General features: G+C 39.7%; 1 protein-coding gene across 2 annotated transcripts in view; it reads left to right on the top strand.

Annotated features, from left to right (window-relative positions):
- Window positions 1-25,291, top strand: part of ARID5B (AT-rich interaction domain 5B) — a 176,684-nt gene that overhangs the window by 127,031 nt on the left and 24,362 nt on the right. The window contains exons 1-5 of one of the 2 annotated variants that reach the window (XM_069460028.1): window positions 5,105-5,315; window positions 6,740-6,852; window positions 13,021-13,225; window positions 15,182-15,234; window positions 24,061-24,158. In XM_069460028.1, the coding sequence (XP_069316129.1) occupies window positions 5,312-5,315; window positions 6,740-6,852; window positions 13,021-13,225; window positions 15,182-15,234; window positions 24,061-24,158 (473 nt within the window). In that variant the 5' untranslated portion in view covers window positions 5,105-5,311. Of the gene's footprint in view, window positions 1-5,104; window positions 5,316-6,739; window positions 6,853-13,020; window positions 13,226-15,181; window positions 15,235-24,060; window positions 24,159-25,291 lie in introns of those variants that run through there. The other variant, XM_069460027.1, reaches the window with a different exon arrangement.

Raw genomic sequence — 25,291 nt, 5'->3', positions numbered from 1 at the left:
ATGGGGTGGGGGAAGGGTTGAAGTCAAATAATCTGTGTTTTTAAGTGTTTCTGAGAAATGAAGACCTCCAGGGCAGAGAGAGAAGGCGGATCAGGAAATAGCTATGCAAATTGCATGCCTATGAAATTACTAAAACTTTGATTGGAGCATTAACAATTGCTCCGGCATTCACAAGTATGAAACAAGAGTGAGTAAAGCTGGGCATGTTTGGGAAGGGATTACAAGAGTGTTTACTTACATGGTTTGTTGAGCAGTCAATGAAGTCCACGGCTGTTTTGGACTTAAACTCCCCGAGTAGTCCAGGTATGACAAAGGCAGTAAATACATTTCACTCTCATTAGTGTCTCTGGGGGATCTCAGTGATTTGAGAAAAAGGCAAAGTGAATGGACCTCATATAAAGACAGCTTCATTTTTTTCATCCTGTAACAACACAACTGCTCACTGTTTCAGGAGGTAGCACAGGGACCTGGATTCTGTGAGAGCGTGTTTGTGGTTCAAGCAGCATTCGAGTGTGGCTTGGGCTAAAGCAAACTTGGAAGCTCAAAGCCCAGGTCTTCCGACAGCCACAATACCCGGTGTGACGAGTGTGATCCTTTCTCTATGGCACATCCAGCCACTGTTGTTCAGAGCTGTGTGGTCTTGGTGGCATTGGAACATGAAGGCATTTAAGTCTGGCTCTAGCGTCTGGCTTTGAGACTCTGGGCTCATTTTTTTAATGGCTTTCTTTGAGAAAAAAAAAATTGCTTTTAAAAGGGAACTGTCAGAACAATTACCAAATAATAACACTTTAGCAGCATTGTTTCACCATGTCTATTGTTTAAAACTCATCATTTAAGTTAGAATGTCCCACAAGATCGAGTTGTGCTTGTTAATGGCCCTGTGTGTTCATATCTCAGACAATATGATTGCTTCTCAAACATTTCTAGGTGTGGAAGACTGTTTATAGGAAAACAGAATAAAAATAAACTTGAATATTCTTAAATCTTTATATGAGCAGTGTTCTGTGAATTCACAGAAAAATTCAATCAATTAAATAGAAGTCAAGCACCAAGGGGTCCTATAATGGAATATAACTGGATTTGAAATAAAAATTTCAAAGAATCATTTATGAATTTTTAAGTTAAAAATATTAGCTTTAAGTTAAAGCCAAAATGAGGGCTGAGAGCTTCTAGTTTTCCATTTTTCCCCAACTATATTTGAAAACTGAAATTCTGTAAGAGATTATCTGTGAAATGCCTTTCTTTTATTACGCCCATAAATTTTAGGAGTGGCTTTGATCAAGCCTTCTGCCATTCTTGGTTTCTAAATCTTTTACTCATACGTTAATAACTTTAAAAACAGTCATCCTATTTTTGTTGTAGTGAAAGAGGAAGTTTCTGAATAGTCAAAAGGGAAACATTGAAAATAGAACACAGTAAATGATAACTAAATTAGGGTAGGGCTTTTTTTTTTTTTTTTTTTTCCAGAAAGAGCAGTGCTCCATGCTGAAACTTGCCCAGAGTATTTTAAGATTATTGTCTGTAAAGAAAACGTACCAGAGAACTGAGATCCTCAGAGGAAAGGCATTACAGAAATGCAAAGTATTATCAGTAATGCATACTATACATAGAACAATGTTTATCCATCTCTAATACGTCAATCAGTGGAGTTTTGTTTTCTGGCTCCTGTTTAAAACACACACACACACACACACACACACACACACAACTTGCAAATCAAATGAGTTAACGCTCTGCCAACTTCCTCTAGACATTGACCCTGGGGGTCAAACTCTTAGGAAAATTATGCCTGGTTTTCCATCCCCTGATTCCAGTCACCACCAACAAGCAAGCTATCTCTGAGTAGAAGCTCACAAAGAATTTCTCGAGAGACTATGTAGCTGCGTTGGCAACAAAATCCTCTCTGCAGAATGGGAAGAAAGAGTTGTTAACTGATGAGTCAATCCAGCTTTTATAGCAGTTTATCTATCTTCGCGGTATTTCCAAGAGCATAAATGCTATAAAAAAAAGAGACGGTCATGACAGGAAGAACACAGTAGAAAAAAACAGGAACATTTAAGCCAAAAGCAATTGACTTTGCCAGTAACTGGTTACATTTCCTTTGTTTTATTATTATTATTGCAAGACTTGGGGTTGAGATGAAAGTTTCCCACACCTGCACTGCCCTGCCACGTAACTTGTCTGAACACATAGTGAAGTAAATATATAAATGAATGTTTGCAGCTCTGAGCTTCTAGACCCTTCAAGAAAAACAAACTTGTTTTGCTATATTGTCAAGAAAATGGACTATAATTCATTAATATTTGAAAGGATTAAAGAAAAAAACAAAACAAACATGGGTGAGATGTCACAGAAGCCTGGATCACTGGAGGTAGCTTGAATCTCCGGGGATTAACGCCTGTAGAAATAGCAGTGACTTCACAAAGGTGAATACTTGTTAATTTCTTGGCACTGAGTAAGAGGAACAGATGGGCAGTCAGTGAGGAAAGATTTCCTTTAAAACCACAGAGATCTTTCACTGATTAGGCAGTCGAGTTAGTGGCCCACGGTAAGGAGGTGATGTGCATGCCCACTCTGACCAAGTTTTATTGGGTTTTGTGGCTTTAGTGGAAGTCCTGTCACCTACTGCTGAGTCAGGACTAATGGGGACCCTGCTGGCTGGCAAGAGTGTCAGGTGCTGCTTGCTGCCTGGGATGGACCGCAGCACCTGCGTGCTGTGTGGTATTTGAGAGTGTTTTCTTGTGGGGAGAGCTCCCTGCTTACTGCCAGCCTCATTACAAGGCAGAGGGAGTGAGAGTGTGTGTGTGTGTGTGTGCGTGTGTGTGTGTGTGTGTGTGTGTCTGTATCTGTTAGAGAGAAGATGCTTAAAGTAGGGGCTCTGGATAAAGTCCAGTTGCCTGGGTTGGAGTCCCCCTGCTACCAGTAACCAACTCCATGACCGGAGACAAGTACTTTCATCTCTATCTCAGCTTCCTGGCTGTAAAATGGAGATAACAATTGTGCCTTCCTCATTGGCTTGTGAGAGTTTTAAATGTTATTGTATGCAAAGCATTCAGGGCAGTGACTGGCACAAAGTGCTCAGAAGGCATTAGCTACTCTTATTATAATATTTGTGTATACTATTGAAAACATTTATGCAATGAGCATTTACTGAACTTTTTGATGAGCCAGGCCCAGTGGATTACATACACATGTAAAAGTAACAGTACATTTATTACTTTACACTATTATTTTTTTTCCCAAGTAGAGCTGACTGGCACGAGGTATGCTGTTGGTAAGGGCACTGCTGGCTTCCCAGGAGACTGTTGATAGAGATCAGTCTCACCGAAAACCCTAGAGCTGGTCTAGTTCTGGAGTCTTAAGATTTTAGTGCTCTCAGTAGGTGCACAGCCCTGAGCTCTTACGGAGAGGGCAAGTATAGATCCCTCCAGGGTGTCTGGAAGGAGGTGTGGCTGTTTCTTATGTAAAAGAGTGAAAGTCCAGAGCCTCACCTCAGCCCTGAACACCACCACACAATAACACATTTGTTTTTACTCACTGGCCTAGCAAATGATTTGTTTTCAAGACACTAAAGGAAAAAAAAAAAAAAAAACGAGATGACTTGAGAGCAGAATTTTTGCTGTCCCCAAAAGCTAGCCCCTCAATGCTAAAGCTTCGCCTTAAGATTCCAGAAGGTCTCTAATTGTATTATGGGGGCTCCTGCCTAGTCCTGCCTTCTCCAGTCTCCTGGGACTTTGAACATTCGTACTCTTCAGGCATTTGTGCATTGCCTGTGGGACAAGATTGTGGGCTCCACTGAGATGCCAGACTCAATGGCTTCGCTGTTATCAGGAGCCAAAGGCCTTAGGTGTCTAATCTCCATTCCCAGTGCAAACTCAAGGCACTGGTTTATGTTCCCAGAGTATAAGGCAAGTAGTAAAGGTGATTGTGGTTTTACCGATGTCCAGTGTGACACGTATACCACGTGGTCAGGTTGGCGGGTCCAGCTCATGAGGACAGGAAGGAGGAATATGTGGGCATCTTTATTTCCATGAGTCACTTGTTCATTCAACAAATTCACGTTATGCAATGCTGCCTCCAGGGTGTTGTGCTGGGGCAGATGAGAGGTGAGTCCTGCACAGTCTTGCCCTTAAGGATTCTCCAGTCTAGTATAATAATATGCCAAAAAAAAAAAAAAAAACACACCACAGCTAAAGTACAGGAATACAGTGGTATGTTCCGTAAGAGAAAGAGAAGGAAAGAGGCATGTGAGTTTGAGTTTGAGCCCCGAGTTACTGGAGAGAGTTGCCCAACCATACCTGAAATATCCCTCTATATTTGCCTTATTAAGAACAAAGGGTTTTTTTTTTTTTTCTTGATCGAATCCCATTTAGAGTTTAAGTTCGTGTGACCAGAATATTAGGTGCTAGTCTGTTCTAAATTTGTAATTCTCGGAATCTGCCGGGGGAGGACATGTGCTTCTCTGGGTTCTGAAAACAGCTCAAAGAATGGAGAAAATAGACCGAGTTTGGAGATGACTTCTTGTTGGTTCCTGGAACTTTTGCCTTTATTTAAAAACAGCATGTTCAATGCAAGTTCTCTCTATCAAAAAGGCCTTTGGGATTTGAAAGCTTTTCTGGAAATAAATGCCTGTTAGGTCTAAGTGCTTTTCACCAAAATGCTAGAAAGGGAAGATCATAGTAACAAGTCTTAGAACAGAGGCGATATTGTTTTGTTTCTTTTCGTGAAATGCCTCAGACCTGCTCCCCAAGTTCTGTTTGTTTCTGTCAGCTTACTGCTCGGCTATTATTTTGATAAGGGACATGAAAGTACATCCTTCCCTCTCAGTCATTAAAGTCTTAGCACTTGGGTCAGTTGTGGAAACACTTCTGTGCTACACAAAGTCTTCTAAACAAAACAGTCCACGCCCTGGCTCCAGGCTGTGGGCCGTGTCAGATTCAAGGAACGTGGCATCGTGCTCTGACAGGGGAGCAAGAGGTCAGGATCCACAAAACAGGCAGGATGAAATCACCAACCCCGTGCCGTGCAGGGAGGTGGGGAGAGCAGAGCCCTCCCTGCCAGTCTGGCAACTCGCAGAGTCCTCAGGCTCATCCCACACACTCGGTGCTAGTCACTGCTGTGTGTTTACATGAGTAATGGAGCTGCCGGGGGAGGGGAGTTGTAAGCAGAGCGCTGAGCCTCGCCGCTCGCATTCGGAGGGACGCTGACATCCACACCGAGTCGAGACTTCCAGGGATGTGGCCGGGGAGCAGTCACATGCCGTAGCTTTCATGAGCACAGACATCAATCAGGCAGATGTTTGTCGACTGGAATGGGTAATCACTACTTTCTCTTTGCTTGATTTTGTTTGTGAGCTTGTTTACCTTTGATAATTCCAGGCTGGCTTTCTGGGATGGACTTTCAGACCCAGCGTTTAAGGGAAGGAGAGGAGGGCGGGTTTGGGAAGGGGAGCCTGAGCCCTGAATCCGCTTTTTAAAACTTTTGCGTCTCTGACTGTAAAGGCAGCTCTGCTCTGCTGAGCTTTGCCAACAGTAAAACTGTTATCCAGAGTAGAAAATCAAATTAGTAGGATTAGTTGTGTTTGCAAAACTGAGGACAATGTAAAATGTCCCGAAACCACTGGTGAAGTGCGTGACATAAGTAAGATTAACAACAATTAACAGGGTTTGTGTGGTTCAGATTTGACATTGTCCTAATCATCCCTTAAGTAGTAAAAAAGTGTTGGTACCTTGAAAGGTCTGAAAGAAATTGTTTAGGGTATAATTCGTTTGTTGGAATGGTTCAAGGGCTGGTTGGTTCGTTGGTTGGTTTTAATTTTGCCTGACTTGGGTGACTGATGAAATGAAATGTGGAAGCTGATGCCGGACAGTCATAGCTCTCAATAAACAGCAGCCTTTCCCCTACTTTCTGTCGAGATCTTAAAAGGAACCGAACTGTACATCAAGGAAGAAAACTAACTTTGATTTGTATCTTGTTTACGGCTTTTAAAAAGTGTGACCTCCCCCCCCCCCTTGTCAGGCTAATCCCAGTGTAATCTTAGGAAGTTATTGTAAATAACCCTCAAGATCTTCATAAAATTACATTGAAAAGGAAAAGACAGCATGCTGATTTAAATGTATCTGCCAGATTTGTTGAGATTTGATACGTGCTGGTGGCAGTATTATTAGTAAATACATGTAATAATATTTTCCACAGTGTTATCATGAATGCTCCTCTCTATAGCTATCTTCTCTACTTACCTGTATGATAATTTGAGAAAATGCTCATGTCTCCAAACACTTTCAAAGAGAGATGTTTTCAAATGTTACATTACTATGATACCATAATGGGCTGGCATATCACTTAGGTTTCTGAAAACAAGATACAAAACAAAAAAACAAAGAATGATCTGGAAGCCTGGTTTAAGGGTGTCTTTCAGCCCAAATGCTTCTTCTCTAACAATGGGGAAGGACATTTGTCTTATCATCATCCTTTAGAGCAAAGGGCTTCATTTTATTTGTATTAACTAGATATTTTAAAGCGTGATAGACTAGCTTTGGGAAACATGTACAGAAGTGTATAGTCTACTAAGATGCAGCCCTTCAGAAAGTGAAGAAAAGCAACATAATGAAGGCTGCCACAGATGTGTACATTTCTCTGAAAGCAATTAGAAGGGACCACTGTAGTAAGATTCTTGGTCTTTAATAAGGAAACCCATGCAAATGAAAATGTATATCAATTGTTCTCCCTTTGTTTTCAGCGCCAAATCTTAAAGGCAGACCACGCAAAAAGAAACCATGCCCACAAAGAAGAGATTCATTCAGTGGTGTTAAGGATTCCAACAATAATTCTGATGGCAAAGCCGTTGTCAAGGTACAGTCATTCACTCCATGGTATTCATTTTGCTGCATCTTTTTATTTTTCCTTTTTGTTCTTTATTTCTCTGCTCTTGTGTGTTGGTGGCAGTTTTCAATTCAGAATTTGACTTTGGTATTCAGAGCTTTTGAAGCTCTCTATGCTGTGTTTGTTTCCCCTACCTCCCCTCCCCCCTGTTGCTGGAGGGTGGAGGGGATGTAGGCATTTTGATTAGTCAACAGAAAGACTTCCCACCTCCCAGCTTGGCCTGTTGGGTAAAGGACAGATGATTAAGCACCTACGTCACTGAGGCTGAGATTTCATAGTGGGTGACACAATGACATAGTTTACTCTGCTTGTATCAAAAATAGACCAGCTGAACCATCCTCTTTCTAAATGTGTTCATCTAAATGTGTTTCAGAGATTAACAGAGGATGAAATTAGAAATGGCTAGAATTAATCTTTTTAGTTACATATTTTTCAAAGTCACCTCTAATTTACATTAGAGTATATTTAAAGATACATAGCAAAATATTTATTGGTATACGTAGACCCCAAAGAATTTATATGCTTTTAAAGATCTCTATTAATGCAGAATGAAATGCCTAAATTCTAGACTGTTTTTTAAGGCCCAGGCGCATTTTGCCTAAGCATTCTTTGGAATCTTGAAAGTGCATGCCTGAAGTATTTAGCACCATGAAGGGTGAAGTATCACTTCATATTTTTAGACTTATCTTTTTGACTTTTGTGGGCTTGGGTCAGATTTCCATGGTTCCGTTTACTGTGCTGAGGTGTTGTTTTTGTGCCAAAGACAGCAATAGTCCCTTTAGGACCTGAACTGAAGACCAGATTTCAGCTGATACCAGTTTCCAGATCCACAAACTAAACTTCTGAAAATGGGAGCATTTTGATTAGTGGAGAATTTGGAAGATTCTGATGTAGGAAAAAAAAAAATGAATTCAGTTCTGTGTAGACAATCTACTATTTGTCTGTCTTGTCCTCCACCCCTCTCCCAGCCCAGGATAATGAAGTAAATCCTAGCCATTGATATTCTAAAAATCTTATCTTCAAGTGTGATTGTTTTGCCAGGAAGTTCTGAGGGCTTTTTGGTTATAATTTCTTCATGCTTCTAAGATTCCAAAGACTTAAAAAGAAATCAACTACTAGAAATGTGTATTTTCCATTTTCTGGCTAAAAGAACATCTGTCTTTCCCTAAAATTATTTTTGTTCTGCACGTTTAACCTTCTGTAAGTCGACATGGATACCATGAATGACATTTTCTTGTAAGTTGGACGTCTCAGCCCTAGAACTACCTACCTAGGACTTGGGTCTCCATGGTCTTGAAGGATGCCAGCAGGAACAGCTCATTCCCTACGATGTAGTTTGCAAGTCCCTGCAAGATACTACAGAGCAAGAAGGTTTTAGGACCGTAACACTGAGCAGAGCTTTTGCTGCCTATGCCTTATGTTGGCACCCTGCCCCGCCGGTACTCTGGGATGCCACCATGTGTTTACTCCAGCACAGTCTGTACCTGAGCCTGGCAGGAGGAATCTTCTTCCCATGTCCTTTGGAGTCCCTACCGAGATATGCCTCTGGGAATTTTACAAAACTCATACAATTCATATGAAAGAACAGAACCTCCAATGTTTCTCTCCATGGACAGCAGCTTAGAACTCACACTCAGGCCCGCAAAACTGAGGACAGGAGCCTCCTCTACAGACGGGCTATATTCGATGTTCACTGACTTATCCTCCTTAGGAGGAAAAGAAGTCAAGCCTGTGTTTTCTGAGTGGCCCCTTCACCCCCACCCGCCACCACAGTGCTGCCATTCAGAATCTACGAGCTGACAGATCATCCTTCCACTGTTGGTGTTCGGTGGTGAATGGGTGAATGTCCTGCTGCAGTCAGCTTCTGGGGACTGGTCTAATGGCTCAGCTCTTGTCAGAGTCTTGGATTATAGGCCTGCTCTGGCTCCTTCCAGTGGGGCTGGGAAGACTGCTTCAGCTAAAAGAAAGAGATGAGTAGGGATGAAGTGTGATGGCTTGTCTGTTGGCACCAAGAGACAAATGTAAAATTCCTACAGAATGAACAAGCCACATCTGGGACCGAGACAGCCATTAAAAAGGCATTTGTGTCTTCATGTGGTCTTTTTCCATGAACACTACAGTAGAGATTATAAACCTGTGACCATCCGATCGTTTGCTAAACTGGAAGCAGCATTTTAGGCGACAGTGAGCTGTTTGACTTTATGACCAAGACATATGTGACTGTTTTTTTCCAAAAGTGCCTCAAACAGACTATTTCTAGCTATTGATAAGCACCAGCTTCATGCAGCTCTACACAGCAAAGCTCTTGCAGTAGGACCCACTGGGCTTGTTGTGTTCATGACTGGAAAAAAAAGTCAAGTAATTTGCCTGTCACTATCAAAATGTTGCGGTCTCTCAATGAGAACACAAAAACTAGCTTTGTAAGACTCCGTTTTCTGAGACAGAGAGAATTTCATGGCTTCCCAAAGACAGCAAAAGTCACATGGGGAGGGAAACTACCAGTTCTCTGAAGACATTGTGAATGAGTCCAGACCAAATCCTACCGTTTCCCTGGGATCGTCTAAAAGGAGCAAATCTGGGGCCCAGGCCTGTTCACAGGGTGATCTATGCCAGAGAAATCCTCTTGGCCTAGGTCTCTAATGAAAGGCCTATGTTGATAGAAGGCAAATGATTTCTCATATCCTGTAAGCATTTTCCAGAGGCCAGAAGTGTTTAACAGGTGGTTTATATTCTAAAAGGAACGCCAAAAAAACGGAAACCATGGTGTGCAGTATGTTCATTTAAATCACAAACATACTTTCAATATTTCACAAATGTGATACTTATATTATTTTCAATTTTTTCCCTCTCATTTGGTCCTTGGAACAACCCACATGGATGATCCTCCTTGCTTTACTGAGGAAGAAACTGAGAGTCACCTAGCAAGTTAGTGACCGAACCAAAATTAGAACTCTAGCTTTCTTACTGCTGGTTCAGCACATCTTGTGGCCCCAGTTGAAGGCCGGATTAGTTATAACTCGATCTCGTGGAAGGATATGGTTAATATCAAATAGGTGGTGGTTCATTGAAAACATTAAATGTTTAGTCTTTAATTAGTACTTTCTCAATCATTTTGGAATCCCTAAAACGCTCAGTGAACTCAACGGGTGCATAGTGTTCAGGTCAGGAAGAACAGATCTAATAGTTAACCATCGCCATCAAAAGGTTGGGCTTTCTAAGGTCAACATGAAGACCAGCTCCCATTTCCATTAACACCTGCACTATGATAATTCAGTAGATTGAAATGCTGAGAATGTTTTGGGTAAATGTAAAAAAAAACATTAGAAAGGAATTTGACTTCGTTCATAGCCTAAAGAGCTCATTTATGTTAACTGAAAAAAAAAAAAAAAAATGTGTGAAACTGGTACAAGAAAGGAAGCCACTGTTCACTTGTTCACTTCTTACCTCGTACTCGGCCTCCCCAAGAGCAGTGTGCTGGGAGGCCCACTGAGATTCAGGATGGAGTTCAGTAGGTGGCAGCCTGGCTTCACTTGGGGACTTTGCAATGAAGCAGGGAGTGTGAATTACTTTGGGTCTATTTTGTTTCCTCTGTGCCTTCCTTCTGTTTCTGGGTGTTTCTACACAGGAGAGGCAGAGGGTTAAGCAGCTATCTAGACACTGAGGAGCAAACCTCATACTCTTGGCAGTGGTGCATCTGACCTAATAATATGGATAATTGGCCCATTATCACTCCCGATTTAAGACTCCATCTGTTTAATACACAAATCTTAGATCTATTCCTTCTTGTATAAGATTGGGATTTGGGGTGGGGAAAACCTGAGTTCTAAACCCAGAGTTCTGCTCCTCACTAGCCATAGGACAAGGTACATGGCGTCACTGAACTTCAGTTTCCTTGACTGTAAAATGGGGCTAAATATCTCCCTTTTATACTTCTTAAGAACATGAAGGCGGAATATGTGAAGCCCACACAGCACTGTATCTAGCTCATTGTAGGAGCTCAGTTTATAATGATTTCCTTCCCTTTCCTCAATACACAGTAGAAGGAATAGAGCTCATTTATACTTTGGAAACCACCTAGTTTTATCTTTTACTTTTCATTTCATAAATCACATTGCTAAGCAGTAGGTTTCACAATGCCTAGTAGTAAGATATGCTTTTTAATTGGAAGTTTGTTTTGACTACCAATCTAATATTTTTTTATCAAGAGTGCCAGTAAAGTGTAATGTTTAAAGCTGTAAGCCCTAAAGTGAAGCTGCCTGGGTTCCAGTGCCAAATTCACCATTTACTAATGTCTACACGATCTTGTGATCTTCTAGATGATGCTCATCCTCTTTACCTCAATTTCTTTATCACTAATATGAGAATAAGAACCACCTTATTAGGATTGTGAGTATGAAATGAGGTAATATCTAAACACTGCTTAGAATAGAGCCTGGCTTCCTAGTAAACACTCAAAAAAGCGTAGGAAGCAATACAGATGAAAACTAGAGTGATTTTATGATTTAATAAGCCATTAAATTATAGATGTCATCAGAACTTTAGGCCTAACAGCCTAAAATTTGGCAGTGTAAAATGATGACAACATAAAGTTTCACAAGATGTTCACCTTCATATAACGTTACAAAGTACTCAAGTTTGAATATATTGTAAGGAAAAACTCTACATGGAAAAAAATGTTTTAATCCTATTTCCACAGCCCCTTAAAAATTAAAATCTTATCTAGAAGGCCCCATTGAATGAGTTGCACAGGAAGTTTTATTTTTCCAGGACTAGGCTAAAGATATTAAACTAGTGTGTTCACTTGAGAAAATAAGCAAGGAAAAAAACCCTTACAGAGAAAACACTTCCCTTTAATAAGTAAACATAGTCTTTCTTGTTTTTTGTGCTGTGGTAGGAGGCTCTGTAGGGAAAGAAAGAGTTCAAAAATCTGAAATGGACAATGTTGTAGGAATGAGGGGCATTTTTATTCATAACATTTCCCTACCACTTGCCCTCTTCTCTCCCTGTTAACTATGGAGATGTAAAGAATATTGGAATGTACACATTCCCCATGGGCACACTTGAACTCAGAGTCTGACCCTTTGTACTTCCCCCTTTTACAATTAAAATAGCTCAGCAACTTAGTGTTATATTTAACAACCATCAAAGGCCTCTTGTAGAACATGGCAGTGAGGAGGGAACATTAGGTTAGCTACTCGATACGCCAAGTTCCCTATCTGCGTGTAGTATGGAAGGAAGAACATCTGGAGCATTTACCACCATTTATTTTTTAATTATGGAACTTTATGTTATACTTTCTCTGCTTGGGTTTTGAGCTGACCTCTGCTCTTTCTTTTGTGGCAAGTTAACATCTCTGATTATATTGTCAGAGCAGACTGAAAAGCAAGAGGCCCTCATTAAAGAGTGGGATCTTTTGTTTCCTACTGAGGGTGTATCCAGGCATCGCCCTCGGGTGACAAATAGCAGAGACCTTGCTGGTATTCTTGATGCCGGCACAACTACTGGCATTGACTTGTTTTTCCAGGTTGCTGGACAGAGTAGCAACAAGATAAGTTTACTATCAAGAAATAAACTTGCGTTTCATTTTGATACAAAGTATAAAATATGGGACTATTTATTAAGAAGGCAGGGTTTGTTCAAGGACATTAACTGTTGGTTCCCCTTAGGAAGGAGGGGATAAAGAGGCAGAAGAATGTTCCTGCCAGGTACGAATGCTATTTTCTAGTTTCACATCAACATACTTACAAGGAGCCTAAAAGAAGCTGGTGTAGTTTGGCAAACTATGGTCCACTGGCCACCTGTTCTTGTCAATAAAGTTTTATTGGAACACAGCCACACCCATTCACTTACATATAGCCTATGGTGCTGTCCTGCTAAAGTTGAGCAGTTGCCACAAAGCCTATATGGCCCCAAAAGCCTACAATATTTAGTATGCAGCCCTTTACAGAAATTTGTCATCTCCTGGTCTAAGTTCATCTTCAGTGGTGCCTCTAAAAAGCTATTAAAAGGAGGGATAATTTACTGTTTCACCCTTCCCACCCAGTGAAAAGTGTCACTATCTCTGTCACTAGCGATGTCTTTGTAAGCATTCCAGGGCTGTGCCTGGTCTGAAATGACCTATTATTTTCCCTTTTCCAGGTGAAATGTGAGGCCAGGTCAGCCTTGACCAAGCCGAAGAATAACCATAATAACTGTAAAAAAGTCTCAAATGAAGAAAAACCAAAGCTTGCAATTGGTGAAGAGTGCAGGGCAGATGAACAGGCCTTCCTGGTGGCACTTTATAAATACATGAAAGAAAGGAAAACGCCGATAGAACGAATACCCTATTTAGGTTTTAAACAGAGTGAGTATACTTGTTTTCATTTCTGAAATATCAAAACTGCTCAGATGCTTTGAATTGGAAAGAAATAATTTTGACTCAGGATTATGTTGAAATCCTAATCTGGGGATGGTGCTCTCTGTTTATACTGAATCTACAAATGGTCCAAGCCAAGAATTTTTTCCCTGCCTCTTTCCGCTACGTTGTTCCCTTCTGGGACAGTTGCAGTAAGATATTTATAGGCTTGAATCCACTGATTATGACTGGAAATAGACATGTTGAAAGTTTCTCATTTTCTGTTTTGTCAATCTTGAGTGTCTGTAACGCCTTTCTTGTGAGATAATAATATGACGTAGCTTTATCAGGCACAGATGTTGCTTGTGAAAAAACAGCTTTTAACGGGAGGACATTTAAAGATGGACAAAACAACCACAAAGAGAAAACACATTTCCTAAGCCCCAGATTTGTTAAAAGATCACGAAAATCTCACTTCAGAGCAAACAAGAAATACACAGTTTGCACAGGGGGCCTAATTTTGCATGGCTTTGACATGTACATTTAAGTATAAATGTCATTGTATATTTGTGAGTAGAACAGGGAACTCATAGCTGGGGGGAATTCCATATTAAAAGAGAAAAAAAATCCAGATCTTGCCTTGATTTTGCAACTGAACATATATTTTGCCTCTGTCTGGATTTAGTGGTGCACAAAGCGATGAGCCTCTGGCTTGAAATAGTATTTTCTCCAAACGTATCTTCCTAGATTAAAACCATGTGTCATTTTGATGAAGAATGTCAAACCTGTATGTTTTACATAACAATTTACATACCTAATAGCAATTGGCACTGATTGCAAGAGAACACTCGCAGCCATTATAAACTTATATAACTACGAATGATTACAATGTTTGTCTGAAAACTGGTTGCTTGAAATAGAAGTAAAATTAATGTACTATGAACAGCTTTGTTGCATTATGCATTGGTTCAGATTAAATCAAGGCCGAGGCAGGGCTCTTGATAGCTTTGAAATAGTGCAAGGTTCATTGAGGCTTTGCGAACATGTTGTGTCAAAGAGCCTTTTTAAAAAAGAAAAAAAAAATTCATTTTATTCTTCATTTCCCTTACCAAGGAATCACTTGAAGTTCAATTTTCCTCTCTTGTAAAAAAAAGCCAATCCATAGCCGTCCCATTCCATGGTATTTGGCATAAATGAACAGGGTTGCTAGCAATTTGGCATAGTTGTTTAACAGCATAAACATGTGCAAGCCCTGCAAAGAGAAATCTACTTGAATAAAAGTATATTTACAACATCACACAGGCCAGTTAGGGGACTAAGTGGGCTCATGACTCAATTCCTCTCTGAATGAATGTCTTCCTTCCCTTTGATCTGTTGTATCACTGCTGCCTTGCATGTGAAATATTTGTCTTCCTACTGATTGTAAGGCACTATGTGTTAGTGAAATATGGTAAGAGCCTTTGATATAGCGTTGCCATCAGACATCTTATTAAGAAAGTAGTCATATATTAAAGTGGCTGTTATTTATTGATTATGGAGAGTTCTTATCTGAGGGAAGCTTTTTATATTACCATTTAATCAATGGCTTCTAAGGGTTGAACAAGACCAACTTCAATTTTGAAATCCCACAGTTTTTCCTAAAGACACTGTAATTTAATTTCTCTTCCTCTGCTGATGGCAACAGGACTAAAACTTTGCTTTCCCTTATCCTAAAAGTAGACCCATTTTCATGGCTTTGTAACTGTTTCTTAAGAAATATTTTGAGCGGTAATAACAGATCCTGTTGTTGAATGGCCTTGGGCAAATTGTTTCCTAAGAACTTAGCTCTCTGGGGTACTTTAGTATTTCTTTTTTTTTTTTTTCTCTTTCTCATTGAAAAAAAACAAAAACAAAATGTTTTAATTGACATTTCTTGGAAATATGTTAATGCAATGCTTATCTAAATACTTATTGTCCCTCTAACAGTTAACCTTTGGACTATGTTTCAAGCTGCTCAAAAACTGGGAGGATATGAAACAGTAAGTGTTTAAGCAACTTAAATGAAATAATTTTGCAATCTAACTTTCCCCCTGTCTTTGACCAAAATGGAGAAAATACAAAAGCAAACCATCATTGACTGCCTTTTCAAATGGCTCTATACTTTTGGGGGTTTATTGGGCCACTTTTGGAAACAGTCCCAATTAGTTCCAGGTTTGGCAAAATTGTAAACTTGTCGTAAAAACTACAAGTGGAAAACATATGTAACTCTCCCCTGTCAGGGAAATTAGTTGGGTCTGTAATTTTTTCCCATGTTGAGAAAGGGCTATTATTGTACAATAAGCCAAGATTGCATAAAAGAAATTTCCCTTGGCAATGTACCTGACATCTGTTCATGTCTAATATGGGAAATGTATTAAAGGCTTTCAAAAGTAATCAGTATTGGCCATTAAGGAATAGAATGCAGCAGAATCTCCTCTCATTCTAGGGCAAAGAAGCTTTATTAGACAAGGGTCAGTGCTGCATAAACAGGAAGTTATCAAACTTATTCAGAACAGGCTCTGACAGTCTTTATCAGCTAATTCTAACTGACAGGAATGGGTTATTTTTAGCCCACAGGAAAATTTGATGGCCACGGATTTTTACAGCATGTATTTTGAACCAATAAAATGTTAGAGCAACAAACTGAGATTAAAATCTTGAAATAAGAAGAAAGAGCTGTGTTAGTACAGCACACAGAGATGACATCTATACTAAAATCAATTGACATAGGAAGATGTCGTCACTGGAAATATTTTCTCCTCCACACAATGATCAGATTAAGTTGTGTCGTTTCTTCTGCAATTGAATAAGAAATTATTTTTTCTTTCCTTAAGAAGTAATCTGGGATATCTCTGTACCATAGTAAAATGACAGTAAAAGACACAAAATCAAGAAAATGAAATTCATTTTAGCCCAAACGTAATAACCAGTGTTTCTGGCCAGATAAAACATGTTGTTCCACAAACTAATATAATGGTTTAACGTCAGGGGCTTGGGATGGGAAAAGAAGGGAAGCATTATGTGATTTAGATAATCTGGTATTTACTGTAAAGATACCTGCTATGAATTCTGACTAAAAATCCTTTGATGTGAATATATGTGCATGTAATATGTTTAATGTATGGGGTATACATATGTGTTTATAAAGAAATATAATACATGAACTACATATAAAATGTGCATTTCATAGACACGAATTTACTTGAAATATTTGTTTTGTCAAATGCCCTGTGTGAAAATAAATACTGTAATTTTTTACTTGGTTGGGTCTGTTGATAGGGGCAGGATATGGAATCCTTGCCACTGCAGCTCATAGTTTTGCAACATCTTGAGCTAATTATAGCTTTCATCCATGTGAAATAGATGATAACTTATTCAGGGGTTAGTCTTATAAATTCAAGAGTCAAACCCCATAACCTTAGACTTTTAAGTCTAGCTTTTAATGTTAAGAATAGGAATACACATTTTTATATGAACTGTGACTACAGATAGTTACATATATTGCACAATATTATGAAATGTCTTTTTAAACTCAGGAACTGTTTTTTATTCACTGATAAGGGAGAGTGCCAGCAAATTTCACAGAATCAGTTTTTCCTGCTTTTGTATCTTCACAAAGATGTTTTTCTCCCCCATGCAACAGCAAGTTGGTGTAGAACATACAGAAGAAACTTCTGATAAGTTTCAAGGCATTTTGCAGTACCCTTTGAACAAACAGTATTTATTCTTTTGTTGAATGAATGGATGACCACATAGTTACTGAATATCTTATGTGTACAAGGCATTGTGTTAGACACCGTGGGAGATGAAAAATACCTAGGCTAGTGATTTCAGTCCTTATGATGCTTTCTTCTCAGGAGAGGCAGTAATAATAATTATTAGACAAGGTGGAAAAAGATCAGTGCCCTGTACAGGTGAGAGACTTCCCCATATAGAGATGAAGGAAGAAAGGCTCACTGCCCTCCAGAATTTTAGAAGAAATTTCTCCTTCCTTTTTTCCTTCCTTCCCTCCCTTTTCTTCCTTCTCTTTTTTTTCTTTCTTTCTTTTTCTTTTCTTTTCCTTCTTTCTTTTCTTTTCTTTTTCTTTCTTTTGTTTCATGCTGTTGGCCTTGTAGGCACTTAAGTTTTCCACTACCATTCTACATTTAAGCTTTTGAACCACCTAAGTATAGAGTACATTTTTCTCTTGCCTATTTTGACTAATAAAACTGTGAGATGTTCAGTGAGCTTTCAATTTTGAAATCCGTCCAGGAGATGTATGAATAATATCCAAAGTCTGACGACTTAAGCTGTCATCACAGTGTTGCTAGAAGACACTTACCTCTGAGATTATCTGATGTCAGAAACCAGTGTGGACTTGTAGTCATTTAAAGCTCAAAAGAGATCTTAGAGTCTTCTAGATCAGTGGCTCCCAAAGGCTACTCGGGAACTGGGGCTTAAGTTTTCAGTGAGGAACTTTAAAGTATCAGTAGTTGTCTAGACCCCCAACCTCAAGCTATAAACTCTGCAGTGGGGCCTGGGCCTGAGAACCAGAGAATCCTTTTCTTTTAAGCTACCGCAGGTGATGTTAATTCAAAGCCAGTGATGACAATGATTATTAACACTCAGCTAACTGTTCCCATGGCTTCTAGCTTCAAAACGTGGCCCCTGTCTAGGTCAAATATCAAAGATTAGAAAGTTGTCTTCATGCTATTGCTATATAGACAAGTGAGAATATTAACATTTCCTCTGCTCAAGAGCAGCACAAAGTTTCTGATGAGTATTTTTCCATTCAGTAAAGTGATAGTCTAAGTTGGGACTCAGTAAGCTATTTTCATTTTGAATGAGAGAAAGTATAGTGCTCTGACGTTTTTATTCTTTCTGAATTGGCCTTTGTGCAAAAAAAAGGATTCTTGCTCTGTTCCATTCCATACTCTCATTTCACAAATGAGAAAACTGGGTCACAGGGAGATGGAATGAGTTGTATGGGACCCTCGTGGCTTTCTTCACATTCTGACTTGGTGAGAATTTGGTGCACAATTGTCTACTCTCCATAGCATCACCGGGAGGAGAGAGAGTTATAAATGATCACTCTTTGTGCCTTCCATCTCCAGCAATCTCTCATATATCCAGTGTGCTTTCTGTAGATTTTGGGTGATGTTTTGGAAAAGGGATCTAATAACCCACTTTCATTAGTAGCATCGTTCAGTCTGTTCTTTGCACCTAACATGAGCCTTACCCAGATATACTAAATGCTAGCTGAGATTTTATCTGATTCTTAAAAATATATATATATGTGAATTTGGGAGATGGGTCAAGAAGTCTGGATAATATAAATATTCAATAATAGTAAGAAACTGCAAGTGTAAAATTTGTAGATACATCAACTTCTGCTAAAAACTTGTGATTGGATAAAGACATCTCTCTGGAATCCCTTCTGGTTATAAAAAGAGGCCATCTTAATTGGCTTGTTTTTGTTTGTGGTTATAAACTATTCCAAACCTTCTGATTTGAATTGCGGATTATGGATTATTTCATTCCAGTCCTCCACAACCCTCAAATTGAATTAAAAAAAAAAAAGGAGTAGAAATTTTATTTTAAGCCTTTGTAGCATTTGACTAATGGCTATACACAATTCTCTCAGCCTCCTCTGCCTTTGCTGGAAATGTATAGAGTGTCTCTTCATCCTTAGGTTTAGAAATCATAAATACATTGAATGGATTGGATTTCCTAAAAACCAATATTCTGGCACTTTGGTTGGTTGGCAGTGAAGACCCTTCCTTTGCCGTGTACCCAACTTTTCCTTCTAAACATATTAGAGTACGGATCACCTACAGTTGAAGAGGCAGAACTGGATTAAGTTTTGCTGATGAGCTAGAGGCCTTCGCTTCAGTGTCTGGTGAAGCAATTAACGCTGGAGGAGCAGCTCGGGGTATTACCAGGATACAGCATATGGAGGGTGGTTTGCTAAAGTGATTTCCATTTTGCTAACCATTTGATGGCAAGCCAGAGGCAGTATTTGGAGAGAAGGTAAAGTAGGGAAATGGGTCTTGAGTAAGTGTCATCCTTGAGGATGAAAACGATGCACAGTGGTGCCTTCTAAGAATGTCAGTTTGCAGTCCCTCCTTTCCCCGCCCGTGAAAACAAGACCATTATTTTTCATCTGGAAGAAGAAGTCACTTTTCTTGCTGGAAGGATTAGGCTTTGACATCAAATTCTGGCTTTGACATCATTTCCAAGACATCCTCTGAATCTAACCCTCATTCTCTGGACAGACAAAGCCTCTTGCTTAAATTCAGAATTCTCGAAGCCAAAGATGATGTCATGTAGTTTTGAAAGGCTCCAGTTCCTGGAGTACTACCAGGAAAAAAAAGTCATCTTCCTTGAATTCAGTCCGCCCTCAAGGTGTCCTGAGAAAGAGGCTGTTTCTCAGACCAGCCGGGCAACACTGCTCGCAGGCAAACTCTTCCCTTGACTGCATATTTCCTACACATCCTTAAACCATTGGAAGAACTTAGGCCCAAAAAGATTTCTGATCTCTATTTCTTCACCAGCCCACAAAAATACCAGGATTATGTCATTTCTGATTTCTCAAACGTAGGGAAATCCAGGTCCAAGAGCATGTCTTGGGTTAAAATAGTGGTTTTCCAAATGTTTTTTGTTTTAAAGTGACAGGATTATTTTCATCAAATAAAATTGTGGAAGGGACAGATTCCTTTTCTACTCACTGGATCTGTTTTCTTGGCCAAGATTGGCAGTGCGAGGAGTTAGTTTCAGGCTACCTTTAAAACACCACCTGGGTTCTAAAGACCAGTTTGAAAACCACTATATTTATAAGCAATGAAAACTGTATGAACATAATAGATGTTCACAGAGCTCTTTGGGTCTTACCTACACTAGGGAAAGAAATAACTTTCAAGTGTCTTCAAAGCCAGATTAAGTCTCACATGCACCCAGCTTGGTTTCTTTCACTTGGGTGTATTCTGCTCAATTTTTCACCATGCTTTATGGTTAATTGTGTGGGGTTATGACTCCTGCTAAATTATGAACACTCGAAAGCACTAACATTCTCTTTCTTTTCATGATATCTCACCATCTCCATCCCCTCCTTTTACCCCTATGCCTCTGTACCAACCGGTACAGTGCCCTAACATGGTAAGCAGTGGTAGACGGTGACATCATGAATCCCTGTTGTCTTAAGTGAGGACCTTGAAGGGGAGACCGGGGAAACGACCCAAGAGAAATCACTGCTTGGATGAATTTGGCCATCTTCTTTAGGAAACAGAGAGCCAGAAAAGTTGTCTGTTCCCTTGAAAGCCTAATGTAATAGAAGAGCAGGTTGAAACAGGAACATAACCAGGAGGCCTAAGACTTAGTGGGAGAGTTGATCAAACTGGCCCCTTCGCTAGATCAAATTTTCCAGCTGAATGGGGCTGGGGACTGAAAACTGGGAGGCAGACATTGGTTTTACCATGGATGGAATTTCAAAGCTAACACACATCCAGAGAGGACTTTGGACAACAGAATAAAAACCCTAAGCAAATACATAATTAGGCACAAATAAAACATCTTATACAGAAGGCAAATTTACATGAAGCCCAGTAGATGGGCCAGGAAAAGTTCTCACATCCTTTCCTCTTCCCTGATGGGGCTCTGAGATCCACTGTGGGTTTTGACATGAAGGGGGAGAATTTGGACATTTCTAGATCTAGAGTCCACGGTTAGTATTCCAATTAAAAGTACATCTAGAGGCCAAAAAAAAAAAAAAAAAAAGAAAGAAATGTGTGCCCAGGAGAACTGTGTACTTAAAAGCGTTTAACCGTTGGGAAGAGCACATTTTATGACTTTCCTGTGGAAAGAAAATATATCAAAATGGCCTGATTCACACAGGCTGGTCAGTGGAAGCTCGGTAAACAGAGGAAGCACTTCCTCGAAGGCCCAGCCCAGTCTTCACTCCACGTGAACCCTTGCTGGTAAAGACTGTATTTAAACACCAGCACTTACTAGCTCACACAGACCTTTGGGAAGCTGCGCACGGCTTATTAACATCCATGCTTGCTGCCTGCTTCCCGCAGCCACAGTTTAAAACCTGGTGTGAGGTAGACTTTTTCCCCCTTTTGATAATGCATTATTTATTCTTAAGCAGTTGTCATTTCTGCAATAGGTGAGTGTTTAATAGGGCATTTCCTAGCCTAGATGGAGGGAGGCGTGGGCAGTTTTGCACGTTGAATGTCCCTGTCAGCAGTGGCTCTCTCCTGCTCATTGCATTTTTCACAGCCTGTATTATTTTGTTTGTATATTTGCTCACTTGTTCATTTTGGGTTTCCCCCGCTAGAATGCAGTTGTCTTAGGAGTTGGTTCTGTTTTTCATTGTTGCATCCGAGCTGCCACATTTGTTAGTACAGGGCCTAACAAGAGATTCAATATCTATTCAATGGATTTTCAGTGAATTAACAGATGAGTGTGAGTGGATGGATTCTGATGTAATTGAGACTTATCTGCAGCTCAGTGATGGACATGGTACAGAACATCTGTTCTAACTAGAGACACAAGTGGTCAGAGTGGAAGAAACCATGATTTTACTTCATACTTTAAGAGGAAAATGTCAGAGCACTGTTAAGCCAACCCACCCCCTTAGATTCTTGCTGTCCTCTTAGCTATATTTCCCAATTGAGAGAGACCCAAAGCTGAAGTTTGAGAACTCGTAGCGGAAGCTGTGATTCCCGCAGTCTTCTGCCTCATTTTAAGTAAAGGTCCCCCAGAGTTCTAGCTACAAACATGGGCTATTCATCAGGTCATTCTGATGTGAAGGTGCTTTGATGTAGTGGAAAGAAGTCTGCTCTTGGGACTCTACGACAACCAGTATGGGTCCTGGTTTTGACACTTGCTGTGTGTCACTGGACAAGTGTGCAACCTTTCTGACTCTCATCTGTGAACGAGATTCCTGTACCCGGCCTCACAGGCCATGGGAGGATGAAATGATATCATGGATGTGAAAGTCCTTTATAAAATATAAAATACAGTGCACGCAAGAGACGCAAGGATGACGAGTGATGGTTTCTTCTGGAGTGATTGTGGGGACACACATAGGCTGTCTTCCGGCCCTGCTGTGCTCCCCTGGGCCCGCACACCTCATCTGAGTGACAGGAACATGGACGTGTGTTTCAAGGGGTCTTGGTATCCTAAGGGCTTTGAAGAATAATGTAGACTCTTGTAAGGAGATCCTGTTTCTTCTTCCTTGATAGGTAGGCCTTGAATAAATCAGCCTGAGATTGTGTCATTTAAAGGTTAGAGGGAGATTGTAATTAAATATAAAATAATTACCAAAATATGTATTTTGAGTGTTTTGAAAGAGGTTTGAAACCATTGGTTGTAATCTAAGCCAAGCCATAAATAAGGAGGACTTTATTTCCAGTTATACCTGCTAGTAGATATAAGAGGTGGTTTTGTCTAATGAGAACTATTGAAACCAATTGGTTCAAGAATGCTTCGTGGGAAATCTAACAATGCAAAACTAACATTGTCTCAGGTCCTACTTGGGCCTGTTGAGAAGGATTTATGGAAATGAAGGGGTTCTTTTTATTTGAAATGGAAAAGGTACCATTTACCCTATAATATTTAACCACCATCTCCTCCTCCTCAGATTACAATTACAGAGCCCGGCTTGCAAGTTGAGGTTTTTTTCCCTCTGATTGCTGCTTTTAGCTCCTGGGTGAACTCCACTGGCAGCTCTGTGGGTATTTTTCAAAAGAAGCCTCCTGCTCTGATTGTATTAAGTGCCACTGGCACCTTTGCCACGCCCTGTCCCCTACACATTCCGATAACAGAGTTTTTCTGTAACCCTGCTTAGAAGTGATCACAAGGACCTCCGAACTTGTTCTGTCTTCCTAATTTCAAGGGAACAGTAGACTTGCTTGGATGTAGTAAATGATATGATTTCCCCAAATTAATCATTTGCCAGATCTTGCATCTGTTATTTTGTAAAATCTTAATTTATGTACAAAAATAAAATTAAAGAAAAAATAAAACGAGACCATAGTGTGCAGCTCAGTATATTGCAAGCTGTTTGTTTTTATTCACTCGATAATATACATAACTAGCATTTTAACTCTGGAATTCATTAGTTTTCCTAGGATTTGATCGATATCCCATTTTCCTGACCTAAGTGAATAAAAATAAACAGCTTGCGACATACACAGTTTCAGATTTTGGTTTTGTTTTGGTGGTTAGAGAAGCTGGCATAAAAATATAGCCTGAAATGACTGTAAGTTCCACAACCAACTTGATTATTTAAATTAATCTGTGTAGTAAATTTATTTAGTTTTTAAAATAGGCAATGCATCGCATGGGTCAAAAATCAGGAGATACAAAAGCAGGTTTGGTGAAAAGTCTTTGTTTTTACCCGGTGTATCCTGCCACCCAGTTCCACATGCCTCAGGCAACCAGTGTTAATTCTGATTCATTTGAACCGATGAACTAAGATATAGTTTAGCTAAAATCTGATTTTATTTTGATACTTTATATCATAGGACATAAAGGAACAGGGTATGAGTTTGAGACCTTGACAAATAGCTACGTGAATATCCAGGGAGGTGCCTTAAATGAAATGCACCAAGAGTGACAAAATATAGATCCAAAAGTAGAATTCCATTTTTATTGTAAAGGAAAAGTGCTGAAAGTGAGATCTCGCTATAAAACCATAAGTCTCCCTATATACTCATTTGGACTTCTCTGTTTCTGGGTTTCCAGAACAGACTGTTCCCTTCTGAATGTTGCATATGTATTGAAGCCTGGAACTGTGAATCTCTTATGATGCAAGGTTGAATTTCCCATTGCCGCTTTTTCAGATAACAGCCCGCCGTCAATGGAAACATATTTATGATGAATTAGGCGGTAATCCTGGGAGCACCAGCGCCGCCACTTGTACCCGCAGACATTATGAAAGGTAAGAAACCGCTTCTTGGAAAGTCCTTGCATAATTAAAAGTGTGTTAATTGGAAGGAGCTTCTGGTCAAAGATAAGACAGAGGAAGTTTAAAGGACCTTTTGGGAAACAGAAAATATCCCTCTGGCATTTTGCTTTGCATACCACCTTGTGATTTTCAGGGAACATGGCTTTCTCTGGTTACAGGAGCTAAAATTAGATGTTCTTTAGTTTGGTTTTATCCTGTGACCACCTGCCTGACAATGCCTCCCCATCCCCCAAACATAGATTACTCAGTATGTTCTTTGCAGGTTCTTTTATCATGAGAACCTTTAGCTTCTGGAAAACACAGATCTGCAATGTTACTGGGAGGTTGCCGTGTAACTGTTACTAACATTGAAAAGTAAACATTTTTATAATAAGAGAAATGGCCTCAGATTAGCTGTTGTTTTTTTCTATCTTGGTATTTTTTCTTCTTCAGCTATGCTTTTGACCCAGGAAATCTTGCCAAACTCTGTGTGGCTTAGTTTTCTAACACTTTCAGCCTATTTCAGAAAAGTGGTGATAATGCAGATAAGAAGTAATGCAAAATTAGCCTACTGTGGAGGCTGTATCCACAGGAGATTTCCCCTTTGCATAAGGACTCTGTTACCCACACCTGAAGACCAGTAGCAAATTCATGCATTATCCTTCCTCTGTGATTCAAGCCTGTACGGAATTTGTTTAGGTCAGGACAACTTCCTTATAACTGGCACTTCCCTTTGTGTCTTATACGGGCATCTTCAGGCAATACCATTTAACACATCAATTCTCAGTCATGGTTCTTTTGTTCAATTGTACTTGTATCTGTACTATGGTTAACTCAGCCTCTTTAGTATGATCATTCAATAAAACTTAAAATGTTTTTGTAAGAATAATCAGAGTACATTGAGTTGGGTTTAGTACACCATGAAAAATTCCCACGAAGTATTCCCAAGAGATTGCCTTACTTGGCAGTGTTGTAATCCAGAAGGATTTTTAAAAATTGACAAAGACATTCAAATTATTACTCTTTATAATACAGTGTTTTTCAATACAGTGCATCAGTTTTTTAAATGTGAGTGTTACTTCTCTCAATATTTAATACGAAAGCTCACACATTCTCACTCACCACTG

This window comes from Eulemur rufifrons, chromosome 28 (assembly GCF_041146395.1).
Source record: "Eulemur rufifrons isolate Redbay chromosome 28, OSU_ERuf_1, whole genome shotgun sequence".
NCBI lineage: Eukaryota > Metazoa > Chordata > Mammalia > Primates > Lemuridae > Eulemur > Eulemur rufifrons.
Note: the sequence above shows the minus strand (reverse complement) of the source record. Positions and strands in the feature narration are given on the sequence as shown.